We start from the raw sequence: 13,168 nt of genomic DNA, 5'->3' as shown, positions 1-13,168 counted from the left end.
TTTTGTGAAACAGCTTAGACAGATGATTCTGAACCTGTACACACACAATATGTTGTCAAACAGCTTGGACAGATGATTCTGAACCTGTACACACACGATATTTTGTGAAACAGCTTAGACAGATGATTCTGAACCTGTACACACACAATATGTTGTCAAACAGCTTGGACAGATGATTCTGAACCTGTACAAACACACAATATGTTTGTCAAACAGCTTGGACAGATGATTCTGAACCTGTACACACATGACACAATATGTTGTCAAACAGCTTGGACAGATGATTCTGAACCTGTACACACACGATATTTTGTGAAACAGCTTAGACAGATGATTCTGAACCTGTACACACACACAATATGTTGTCAAACAGCTTAGACAGATGATTCTGAACCTGTACACACACAATATGTTGTCAAACAGCTTGGACAGATGATTATGAACCTGTACACACACAATATGTTGTCAAACAGCTTGGACAGATGATTCTGAACCTGTACACACACAATATGTTGTCAAACAGCTTGGACAGATGATTCTGAACCTGTACAAACACACAATATGTTTGTCAAACAGCTTGGACAGATGATTCTGAACCTGTACACACATGACACAATATGTTGTCAAACAGCTTGGACAGATGATTCTGAACCTGTACACACATGACACAATATGTTGTCAAACAGCTTGGACAGATGATTCTGAACCTGTACACACACGATATTTTGTGAAACAGCTTAGACAGATGATTCTGAACCTGTACACACACAATATGTTTGTCAAACAGCTTGGACAGATGATTCTGAACCTGTACACACACACACACACACACACACACACACACACACACACACACACACACACACACACAATATGTTGTCAAACAGCTTGGACAGATGATTCTGAACCTGTACACACATGACACAATATGTTGTCAAACAGCTTGGACAGATGATTCTGAACCTGTACACACACGATATTTTGTGAAACAGCTTAGACAGATGATTCTGAACCTGTACACACACAATATGTTGTCAAACAGCTTGGACAGATGATTATGAACCTGTACACACACAATATGTTGTCAAACAGCTTGGACAGATGATTATGAACCTGTACACACACAATATGTTGTCAAACAGCTTGGACAGATGATTCTGAACCTGTACACACACACAATATGTTTGTCAAACAGCTTGGACAGATGATTCTGAACCTGTACACACACACAATATGTTTGTCAAACAGCTTGGACAGATGATTCTGAACCTGTACAGTACAGTACACACACAATATGTTGTCAAACAGCTTGGACAGATGATTCTGAATGGCAATATGTGACCAAATTTGACTGAGAGACTGCCATCGCACAAATTCCAGCTTTTCACCAGAGGTGATCTTTTTCTTACTTTTTTCTTTTTTCAAAATCAGACTTTTCACATACTAGAGCATGTCTGAAATAAGTGTCAGAAATCGACATGTAAATATGAAATAAATGCTTAAACATGTAGCTAGGTGTAATGTTAGAGACCACAGAAGTGAACCTTTCAAGCCGGCCTGTTTCCTCAACTCGTTGTTTTCTGCAAGACATTACTCTATAAGCCACATCTCCAAGACTGGTGGGTCAAACTGAACAACCAATGTCAATTTTAAGCTATGATTCCCTGCTTTTATATGACATGAAAAAAACGAAAATTCAAAAAGATCCCATGGTAGTCCCTCAGTCAAATTTAGTCACGTATGTTTCTCTTCTGCATTGGCATGAAAAGGGTTGAGAACCACTGTGATAATGTGTGTAGGGGTCTGACCTGATGAGGGTTGGTTCCGTTGGACAGAATGTCCAGCAGGTCAGCTGACGAGATGAAGTAGAACCTGGGGAAGGCCAGACGCTTGGTGTCCAGATACTCTGCCAGAGCCTTCTCACACAGAGACAGTCTGGGCATGGGGGAAGAGACAGGACAGTGTAGCATTATAGAGCCTTCTCACACAGAGACAGTCTGTGCATGGGGGGAAGAGACAGGACAGAACAGTGTAGCATTATAGAGCATTCTCACACAGAGACAGCCTGGGCATGGGGGAAGAGACAGGACAGAACAGTGTAGCATTATAGAGCATTCTCACACAGAGACAGCCTGGGCATGGGGGAAGAGACAGGACAGAACAGTGTAGCATTATAGAGCCTTCTCACACAGAGACAGTCTGTGCATGGGGGGAAGAGACAGGACAGAACAGTGTAGCATTATAGAGCATTCTCACACAGAGACAGCCTGGGCATGGGGGAAGAGACAGGACAGAACAGTGTAGCATTATAGAGGGGCGGGAGTGGCTTAGGGGTAGAGTGGCCGGTAGAGTAGCCTGGCATTTGTGTGTATACGTGTCCGGGCGGCTGTGGCTCAGGAGGTAGAGCAGGTCGTCCAATGATCCCTGGGTTGGCGGTTCGAATCCTTGTCCTTGGGAAAGACACTGAACCCCACATTGCCTCCAATGAGTCGGTCGGTGTGAGCTCGCCACCATTGGTGTGTGAATGTGGGAAGTGAGGACGCTGGTGTCGACTGTTCGCCGATTTACCTCCCGATGTATGAATGACTGGACCATTGTAAAGCACTTTGAGCACATGGAAAAACGCTATCAAAATGCAATACAAATGCAATTCAACGCGTGCTGAAAAGCCTGGTGTAGCACGGCCGTTATCTGTCCTGGATGTCCTCTAGTAAGTGTATTACCTGTTCTGTAGGTCCTCCAGGCGGCCGAACAGGCCTGGTTTATTGGTGGCCTCCAGTAAGTGTATTTATTACCTGTTCTGGAGGTCCTCCAGGCGACCGAACAGGCCTGGTTTATTGGTGGCCTCCAGTAAGTGTATTTATTACCTGTTCTGTAGGTCCTCCAGGCGGCCGAACAGGCCCGGTTTGTTGGTGGCCTCCAGCACGTTGGGGGTTCCGTGGGCCGCGGCCGCCAGCTCCTTGAAGTCACTGTCGATGCCCTCGAACCGCTTGGAGTCCTGAGAGAGGAAGTCATAGTGTTGAGCCACAGGCACATCCAGAGGGGGGGGGGGGGGTAGCTTTGAGGAAAAAAGGGTCCCTGCCCTTTTGCCTCAAAGTGCCGTTTCCCTCAATTTGTATTTATTTATTTTTCAGTCCAATAAGAGCTTATGTGGGGAGCCAATAAGGGCTTGTGTGGGTGCGTGCATGCCTGCGTGCGTGAGTGAGTGAGTGAGTGAGTGCGTGAGTGAGTGAGTGAGTGAGTGAGTGAGTGAGTGAGTGAGTGAGTGAGTGAGTGAGTGCATGAGTGAGTGAGTGAGTGAGTGAGTGAGTGAGTGAGTGAGTGAGTGCGTGCGTGAGTGAGTGCATGAGTGAGTGAGTGAGTGAGTGAGTGAGTGAGTGAGTGAGTGAGTGCATGAGTGAGTGAGTGAGTGAGTGAGTGAGTGAGTGAGTGAGTGAGTGAGTGCGTGCGTGAGTGAGTGAGTGCGTGAGTGCGTGCCTGCGTGCGTTGCTTGCGTGCATGCGTGCGTGCGTGCGTGCGTGCGTGCGTGCGTGCGTGCGTGCCTCAGGCAGCTGCGAGCGGATGTCGTCGGAGCCGATGAAGATGCTCTCCAGGTGCGTCCAGCTGCGCTGCACCTCCATCCACACCTGGATGACGGCGTCGGCCGCCGACAGCCGGCGCTGCCACGACGACACCTGGTCCAGGAAGTGGGCCACGTGCTTGGAGGACATGAGGTTCTGCAGCGCCACCTGGTTGTCCTCCAGCGTCTCCATCAGCTCCTCGCCGCAGCGCAGCAGCGCCACCTGGCTGCGGTGGTGAGCGTCGTACTGGAACTGCATGCCTGGTCGGGATGACGTCGTTACGTTACGTTTACATTGTTACTGCATGTGGAGCCCTTCCTATGCACAGCTGCGTGTGTGTGTTTGAGCAGTGCACGTGTTTGTGTTTGTAGCACGTGTAAGATGATGAGAGCACTTCACTTGTCTGGGATACCATCAGTACAGTTAAAATATGAGTATTATGGGGGGGTCCACAGGTCAATTGTGATTATTATGGGGGGTCCCCAGTTCAATTATGAGTATTATGGGGGGGGTCCCCAGTTCAATTATGAGTATTATGGGGGTGGGTGCCCAGTTCAAATATGATTTATATTTTGAATGTCATACCTGTCCATGTAGACGAGTGTATTTGTTAACAATTTACAATTTACTGAATTTAGGCATTTAGCAGACGCTCTTAATCCAGAGCGACTTACATTAAGCAAGAACAAAAAAGCATGGGAATACATCAGGTATTAACTTTAATACCTGTCCATGTAGAGTGTAGTTGTTAACATTAATACCTGTCCATGTAGAGTGCAGTTGTTAACATTAATACCTGTCCATGTGGAGTGCAGTTCAGACAGGACTCTCTCCATGCTCATCTCTTTGACAGCCTTGTCCACGATGCCTCTCACCTCGTCCTCGAAGCAGTGCAGGTTCAACTGCAGCAGGTCGGCCAGCGTGGTGTCCTGTTCACAAGAGACACCTTTAATATAATCTAATGGTGTCCTGTTCACAAGACATACACCCTTAATATAATCTAATGGTGTCCTGTTCACAAGAGACACCTTTAATATAATCTAATGGTGTCCTGTTCACAAGACATACACCCTTAATATAATCTAATGGTGTCCTGTTCACAAGAGACACCTTTAATATAATCTAATGGTGTCCTGTTCACAAGACATACACCCTTAATATAATCTAATGGTGCCCTGTTCACAAGATACACCTTTAATATAATCTAATGGTGTCCTGTTCACAAGATACACCTTTAATATAATCTAATGGTGTCCTGTTCACAAGATACACCTTTAGGCCCTCATTTATCAACCGTGCGTACGTCAAAATATGGGTGCACGCCGAAATTACCGACATTTTCGGCATTTACCATTTACCAAGCAAAGCTTGAAATTTAACTTGAGTAGGACAAAAAGTCACGTCTGCTCGGCAGCTGGCGTACGCTTTGTCCTTGGCTGTTTTTCTGTCGTACACAAGCGGAGCAGCATTGTCTGAACTGCTGACACGCTGTCACAGGCATCTAAACATATGTTTTCACTCCTAAAATGTTAATATAAAACGGTATGTGTATGTAAAAAAAAAAGGGAGAGATTTCCAACTTTACAAGTAATTAAAATCGCGCAATTAAAAACAATATAACATGTTTACAATGTATTAGTTTGTGCTTAATCAACCAGTGCTTTACTGGCCTTGTTACGCGAGCGCACTTGAGAGATGATTTTGGAGCGCATGCGGTGATGCGGCATATGTGAATATGATATTATCTGTGCTCTGGGCTGGAGGGAAGTGAGCTCAATCTCCAGCGAACAGGGTTTGCCCCTTGTATTGTGAATGGATGTATTAACATGTTGAATGAATGGATGTGTATAAGAACCTGGTCCATGGTGAAGCGGACTCCGGTAGCGGCCATCAGCTCGTGCCAGTGTCGGTCGCGTATGGCCGGGTTCTGGAGCTCGGCCACGGCCCGCAGAGACGTGAGGAGGTTCTTCACCATGCTGTCCAGACCCGTGAAGGCCTCCCACGCTCTCACCTACAGCACCAGGAGGACAGAGAGCAGTGACTGGGAGTCCATGTTGAACAAACCAAACCTGTCCAGACCATAGAGTTATTATACAATAGAGAAGACACCCAAGTTCTCCTCCCGTCCACTTGCATTGAGTTGCTCAGAAGCGCATGAGGCGAATCCACTCCTCCTTCTGGTTTAGGAACAGTGTGCATTCTGGATGGATTGTCCTCAAACACATGAACGCGCGACGACCGGCGGAGTGGACGGAGCCTAGTGCGCGTTCATGTGTTTGAGGACCAAACCTTACCAAACTGCAATACCTTCTTCGGCCACTATGTCCATTGCGCTTCAGGATTTCCTCTGGGTGTCTTCTCTATTGTATAATAACTCTATGGTCCAGACCCGTGAAGGCCTCCCACGCTCTCACCTACAGCACCAGGAGGACAGAGAGCAGTGACTGGGAGTCCATGTTGAACAAACCAAACCTGTCCAGGACTGTGAAGGCCTCCCACGCTCTCACCTACAGCACCAGGAGGACAGAGAGCAGTGACTGGGAGTCCATGTTGAACAAACCAAACCTGTCCAGACCCGTGAAGGCCTCCCACGCTCTTACCTACAACACCAGGAGGACAGTCAGGCCTGTTCATAGTCTGGATTTTCGGTGGTGAGCTGACCACCACGACCACCGCTGACCACCGCGAAATAACATTGAGCGGTGGTGAGTAAAAACAGAGAGAAGGGCTGGAGCGGCTCGTGTTGTAGTTCGGTGGTCACCTAACCACCGAAAATCCAGACTATGAATAGGCCTTCAGGGAGCCATCAGCAGTGACTGGCAGTCCAGGTTGAACAAAGCTATAACTATAGCCACAAGGGGGCCGTGGGTTCAGTGTGGGTGTTGCCATGGCTATAGGAGGAGTGAGCTTGTAGATCTGCTATTTTCAGCATGTAACCAAGTGTAAAATGACTTGTGTCATTTACTTATACTGGATCTCTTGTCCACTAGTCCCTTCCTAACATTTTACTCTAGTTTTTTTATTTGTTGACGAAATTGCCAATTTAGTCTTAGTTTTACTCATCATAGGTTAGTTTTCATTTAGTTTCCATTTAGTTTTCGTCCGTAAAAAAAGGTCGTCATAGTATTGGGAAATCAACACTGCTTTACCTCCTTATCCAAGCCCCGGATGTCCTTAGCAAAGCGTTTGAGCTCCAGCTCCATGTCCTCCACGTTGATGTGTCTCCACGAGGTCTGGTTCCAGCAGGAGACGGACGACTTCACCACACTGATCATGTCCCAGAGGTCCTTCAGAAGGACCGCCTCTCGCCTGCACACAAAACAAACCAATGATCATGTCCCAGAGGTCCTTCAGAAGGACCGCCTCACGCCTGGACACAAAACAAACCAATGATCATGTCCCAGAGGTCCTTCAGAAGGACCGCCTCTCGCCTGCACACAAAACAAACCAATGATCATGTCCCAGAGGTCCTTCAGAAGGACCGCCTCACGCCTACACACAAAACAAATGATCATGTTTGGCTTTGAAGTTGAAACTTCAGTGGCACCACTTGCTGTTTGACCCACAGCGCCTGCTTCGTCACATCAACACGCAGCCAGGAAGAGGGAAGCACGGGCGGAGCCTGGACTCGTGGAACTCGTGAACGGGAGGGAAAGTGTTAAGAGGCTCACCTGCACTGTCTCAGCTGCCTGTACTCTGGCACGGTGACCTCAAACAGGCTGCCGCTGTCCACCAGAGAGGACATGACCGCCAGCTTGTCCTGGATCTGCCGCTGGGACGCGTCCAGCGTCTGGTAGGCCAGTCTGTCACAGTCGAACCTGGGACCACCAAGCGTGAATTAATTAACGTGTGCGTCGCGGTCTTTTTAAGGTTTTCTTTAAATTATTCAGTGCTTAATTATTATTCCCGCCCCCCTTCATGACGACGACGAGCGGCCCGGAAGATAATTCCTCATTAATCTTTCCCATAGACGTTTCAAAGATTATTTATTTAAAGACATTTAACCCATTTTGGGTGGGAACCCCTTTTGGTGTATTGAAAAATAGCAGATCTACAAGCTCATAGCGAGCCACCGAGTGGCGCGCTACGGACTTGTAGGTCTGCTATTTTTTGAAAAATCGAAGAACGACTGACATAGAAACATAGCTTTTTCAGAAAACTGTCATTTTCAAACAGACATTTTTAGAAACTGATCTCAGGTCAGAATGGGTTAAGCCTCGGACAAAGCCAACTGTTGTTGTGACAAGTCATGACAATAACCCTTTTTTCCTCCTCCTACCTGAAGGGGGCGTGTTTCCTGAAGTGCTCCCTGAAGGCGTGCTGCTCCACGTCAAACGAGGCGCACTTCCTCCGCAGGCTGGACACCTCGCTGGCCTTCAGTGGCGCCACCTGCTGTTTGACCGACACCGCCTGCTTCTTCACGCTGGTCCACTTATCTGGCAACTCCTAGAGAGAGAGAGAGGGGGGGGGAGAGAGAGAGAGGGGGGGGGGAGGAGAGACACAGAGAGAGAGAAAGAGAGAGGGGGGGGGGGGGGGGAGAGAGAGAGAGAGAGAGAAAGAGAGAGGGAGGGGGGAGACAGAGAGAGAGAGAGAAAGAGAGAGGGAGGGGGGGAGACAGAGAGAGAGAGAGAGAGAGAGAGAGAGAGAGAGATAGAGATAGAGAGAGAGAGAGAGAGGAGAGACAGAGAGAGAGAGAGAGAGAGAGAGAGAGAAAGAGAGAGAGAGAGAGGAGAGACAGAGAGAGAGAGAGAGAGAGAGAGAGAGAAAGAGCAAAACCATCAGCATATAGCTCAGGGGTTCTCAACGTTATTTGGCTGGGGAGTCGGGACCCCCGTAAATGCTTTGGCCATGTCTAAAAAAAATCTTTAAAAAAATCTATATATTTTGGCATGTGCCACTTGAATTAAGGTGACTTGATTGATTGACATCAAAAGGGTCTGTCTGCTCAAACCCATGCACAATACAATATTTTCCTAAGGCCGATTCTAAAAACGCCTCTAAATCCTGACCTAAGGTTTCTGAAAAACTTCAAATATTTATATAGCAGCATCAAAAAAATTACATTTTTGAATACTGTACATACTGTACAGAACCCAAATATGGGTGCCCGGCCTGAGGGGGTAAGACACCAATAGGGGTTCCCGCCCAGAATGGGTTAAGTGTTTTCAGAGTGTTGCCGACTGTGGTATAGCATTACAATTTATATACAAAAACCCTATAGGATCAACAAATCAACAAATCAATGAATAAATAAATCAGCCTGCAGTGTTCACCTCCAGCTGTCTGTGCACCAGGTCAGGCAGCTCCTGCTCGTAGCTCCTCAGCAGAGCGATGGTCTGCTGCAGAGGCTCAAACATGGCGTCCGTGGCGCTCTGCCTCTCCTTGACGGCCAGCAGCGTCGCCATGACGCCCACCAGGCCGGCGTAGTCGCCCTCCTCCACGCCCCGGGGGTCCAGACCCCGCTCGGCCGACGCGACGAACGCCTCCAGGTCCGACAGACTGCATCATGGGAAAACCAACCAACGGTTAGAATGGGCTTTTAACCCATTCAGACCCGAGGACGGCATCTGTGTCGCCTCATAGCTTCAAACCACTTTTTAACCATTATTTTAAACTTTAGCCTTTGAAAAATAGCAGTACCTGTTGGTGACGTGGTCCACCAGGTGCTGTTTGAACATGTAGCTCCACCTCTGGACGGTGTTGAGCAGGGCGCTCTTGAAGGCGCGGCCGTCCACTCTCATCCACCCTCCGAACACCTGCACCACCTCCACAGCCTGCACCTCCTCCAGGATCTGTTCGTACCTGCATGACGTATGGGGACAATTCAGACCACTGCTTCTCAAAGCGGTAGCAAGACAACTCACCCCGTTTCTGTTTTCCTCCCAGAACCTTCCCCAGTGAGGGGTTGGTGGGAGAGGCTGGACAGCAGACGGCTGGACTTTGAATTTCTCTAACTATAAACTTTCATGACAGCAGAGAACCTAAGTACAAAAAAAGTACAAGAAAAGCTACTACAGTGAAGTCTGTTCACAGAAGTTGTTGTAGGATATGTGGGGATTATCTGACGAGGTACCATTTGAGGGGGAAAAACCTTACATATATTAATTAATACTAAATTGTTTATAGGGTCAATATAAGTAAAATAATATAGCCTTTCCACAGGAGTATCTTTTTATATTTTTCCAAGTGAGTTGTCCAGCATTCCTCAAAGCTATAATGGTACACATGGTGTTGAAGCCATTTGTATACTTGCTTCATGATTTATGATTATTATTATTTTTCTATGAATTATGCCTGATGAAATATTAAATGATATTATGACGTGTTTTTTTGTTGGGTTAATGTTGTTTGCTATTGCTGCCAGTATTGATACGATGATCATCTGATTGTTATGATAATGTGATGTCCCAGAGGGTGACGTTTACTAATGGGTGACACTCTGTGATGAGGCAGGTGACTGCAGAATAAGCCTTCTACGAATCCCTTTCATTTTATTTCATCGAAAAAGTCAGGGCTGTTCATATTAATGTTGATTAATAAATGACCTGAAACTACAGAAAGCGTTGTCTATCCGAATCCGCTCTAACACTAATGGTGAATGCTGCATTTTATAGAGCGCTTTCGTCCAAAGTGCTTCACATAGATCAGTGGTTCTAAACAAGTGGTCCGGGGACCATCAGTGGTCCCTGAGGGGGTTCCAAGTGGTCCCCAGCTACTGTAAATGATGGAGAGTTCGTAACCATTCACTTACAGGTCACTTACAGGTCCATTTGGTTTCATTTTACACTCTCAAGAGTTAAATTATTGGTCATTGGATTATTAAACATCTGCATTACTTAAGTTAATTTACAAGAGGTCTACACAATAAACAATGTAGAATAATTGCATGGAAATGTCCCCATGGAAATGTGGAAATTTACTTTTTCAAATATCATGAAAATGTGTGCAAATCTTTGAATTTATTATATTCTTTCACAGCGGACGTCTTTAACTAAAAAAATGTGCGTCTGGGAGGTATTTTCAGATGGGGGTTGGCGGCCAAATACAATAAATTCTGGGGATTCTTGACAGGACATAGTTTGAGAACCACTGACATACAAACATAGGATATATTCTGTAAAACTGTCATGATTTAGAAGACATTTTTTTTAATCTGATCTCAGGTCAGAATGAACGGGTTAATGCAACCCACCTGTCCACCTGCTGCCTGAAGCCGTCCAGTGTGGGCGGGGCGTTCTCCGGAACCCCGCCCTCGGCCTGAGCCACCTCCATCTCCTGATTGGTCAGAACGCGGCCGTGGGCGAGGAACTGTCGCATGGCTTCCTGCCTGTCGTTCAGGTACAGGAAGTCGAAGCGCTCCAGGGAGCCGCGGAACACGCAGCAGGTCGCCATGACGACCTGCGCACGCTCCAATAGGAGCAGCCGCATGTCCGCCAGGTCGGCCATGTCCTCCATGTCGGCCTATAGGGACACAGGAGACGTTTAAGACCCCGCCCCTTTGCATTTGGAAAAACCCGCCCATGCATTTGTAAACCATTTCAGAAAAATCACACCCGTGTGAACTGAGTGTTCAAATCCCCCCCCTCTCTCTCATTAGCAGGCAACAGTGCAGCTCTCTCTCTCTCTCTGTTTCTGGAAAAACAGCGCCCCTACTGGTACTAATAGTCATACTGGTGCTCATTAACCAACACATAGGCACATAGGTGAACCAACACATAGGTAGGTGAACACGGACACTGCTGTTTCTTGGAGTGGTTGCACCACTCAAAAAATAGAAAATAAATATACAATGTACGCAATTTACAATTGGTATAATTTTGTCACAAGCTATTGTTAATTGGTTAATTGGTTCAATCATTGTAAAACCAACAGACAGAAACAGACAGACATTGTTCACGTTTGTCGTAGGTTTGATCCGTAATACAATATAATAATATCTCACAGGATCAAGTCCACTGGGATCTCGGAAAACAAGATGTCACGGGTATATATCGAGGTTGGGGGGTCTGTCATGCAGTACCTGGTAATGAGGGTAGGGGCAGTGCTGAGCCACGCGCGGCACCAGCGAGGACATCCTGAACAGGTCGTTGAGCAGGCTGTCCAGGAGGTCGTAGAATCCACCTCCTCCTCCTCCTCCTCCCAGCTCCAGAGACGGGCTGAACACCAGCTCAGGAACCTTCAGCTCCAGCTTGGCCTCAAACAGAGGGGCCACGCCCACGGCTTTCTCATCTGGAGAGGAGACCAGACCACATCACGTCATACACATAACATAGTCAAAGTTCCCTCAATACATTCATACCTCATAGAGGGTACAGTTGTCTCGTTTATCCCATTATGAGCCATAAAGTCACTAAAGACTTAATCACGTGAGCCGTGAACGGAGGATTTGGGATTTTAGCTGTTCCTTCCATGGATGCTAGCGGTGGCTAAAATAAGGTAAAACAATATTTTTAAAGAACTCTGGATTAATGCTCATTCATCAAATCTCGTTTTATCGTCTATGGCTGTGCATACCTGTGCATTATTAAATTAATCTCGTTATTTCGTTTATGGCTTCCAAGGTGTTTTAATTCGACTATCCTGCAGGTGAACAGTTGTCCTATAGCCTACCTGTGTTATCCATGAAGAACCTGAGGGAGGTCTTGATGGCGTTGAAGAAGCCGTCTACCACCATGTCGTCTATGTACTCCAGGTAGGCTTTCCACTCGTCTGACGAGGCCTCTGCGCCCAGCAGGTCCAGGTTGCTCTGAGGCGTTGATAAGACAATTAAAGTGATCACTTTTGCTTGAAATCAGTGGTGGAAAATCTTGAGAGGAACGGCCTCCTCATTTAATTCTTAAATTCTTATCCCACGATTTTGTAACCCAGTTTTCTTTTCACCCAGTGCCAATGTAATCCTGGGCGCTACACTTCCTCTGCCAACCTGGGGGGGCAGCGGACTGACCTCATGCTTCCTTCTATGCATGATGAGTCCAAGCTGCTTCTTTTCACCTGACAGAGGGGAATTTCCCCGGCCGGACGTAGCGCGTGGAAGGGACACGTTATTCCGACCAGTTCCTTTCCCCTCCATCAGGCGCCCCGGCTGGCCAGGGGGAGGTAGTTTTAGAGACCAGGATTACTGCATGTTTTTGTGAGGGTATCTACCCTAGGGGACACGGGGAGAACATGCAAACTCCACACAGAAAGGCCCTTTCGCCAACCCCGCCTTCGGGTATGGGCACTGATGACGCGGAGGAGGAAACACGCCGCCAGTGCCCACAGCGTCCCCAGCGGGAATCGAACCCAGGACCTTCTAGCTGTGAGGCGACAGCACTACCTGTCCACTCATTTGCCAGCTATTTTTATATATTTAGCTTTTTATCTGCGTTTTGGCAGAGTTGCCGGCGTTTTTTAAAACTACGGCAACAACAGTGGAGATCTTTTTTAAAACTTTGTTTATGCGTCCCCATGTGGACAAATTTGGCTGGCTCCGCCACTTTAGCCACATTGAACTTAGAACGTAGACAGGGGGGAGATTTCCAAAAACAAAAACGAAAAACGTGTGCATGCAGTGAGGAGCGATCGTGATTCTGGCCAATCACAATTGCGTCCTCACTTTTTTCCGCCCC

General features: G+C 47.2%; 2 protein-coding genes across 2 annotated transcripts in view; both read right to left on the bottom strand.

Moving 5' to 3' along the window:
- dnah9 (dynein, axonemal, heavy chain 9) overlaps positions 1–10,870 on the bottom strand; it is a 110,063-nt gene extending 99,193 nt beyond the window's left edge. The window contains exons 1-11 of the mRNA XM_080788665.1: positions 10,753–10,870; positions 9,201–9,362; positions 8,834–9,059; positions 7,840–8,006; positions 7,232–7,378; positions 6,710–6,869; positions 5,416–5,571; positions 4,357–4,489; positions 3,543–3,820; positions 2,868–2,998; positions 1,809–1,935 (exon numbers count right to left, since the gene is read on the bottom strand). Of these exons, the coding sequence (XP_080644791.1) occupies positions 1,809–1,935; positions 2,868–2,998; positions 3,543–3,820; positions 4,357–4,489; positions 5,416–5,571; positions 6,710–6,869; positions 7,232–7,378; positions 7,840–8,006; positions 8,834–9,059; positions 9,201–9,362; positions 10,753–10,832 (1,767 nt within the window). The 5' untranslated portion in view covers positions 10,833–10,870. The remainder of the gene's footprint in view (positions 1–1,808; positions 1,936–2,867; positions 2,999–3,542; positions 3,821–4,356; positions 4,490–5,415; positions 5,572–6,709; positions 6,870–7,231; positions 7,379–7,839; positions 8,007–8,833; positions 9,060–9,200; positions 9,363–10,752) is intronic.
- LOC308326408 (dynein axonemal heavy chain 9-like) overlaps positions 10,844–13,168 on the bottom strand; it is a gene marked incomplete at its 3' end in the record, with an annotated part of 21,481 nt that continues 19,156 nt past the window's right edge. Inside the window, exons 17-20 of the mRNA XM_080779284.1 lie at positions 12,171–12,306; positions 11,581–11,789; positions 10,903–11,021; positions 10,844–10,868 (exon numbers count right to left, since the gene is read on the bottom strand). Coding sequence (XP_080635410.1) covers positions 10,844–10,868; positions 10,903–11,021; positions 11,581–11,789; positions 12,171–12,306 — 489 coding nt within the window. The remainder of the gene's footprint in view (positions 10,869–10,902; positions 11,022–11,580; positions 11,790–12,170; positions 12,307–13,168) is intronic.

The sequence above is a fragment of the Protomyctophum bolini genome (genome assembly GCF_963924005.1).
Source record: "Protomyctophum bolini genome assembly, chromosome: 2".
Classification (NCBI taxonomy): Eukaryota; Metazoa; Chordata; class Actinopteri; order Myctophiformes; family Myctophidae; genus Protomyctophum; species Protomyctophum bolini.
Note: the sequence above shows the minus strand (reverse complement) of the source record. Positions and strands in the feature narration are given on the sequence as shown.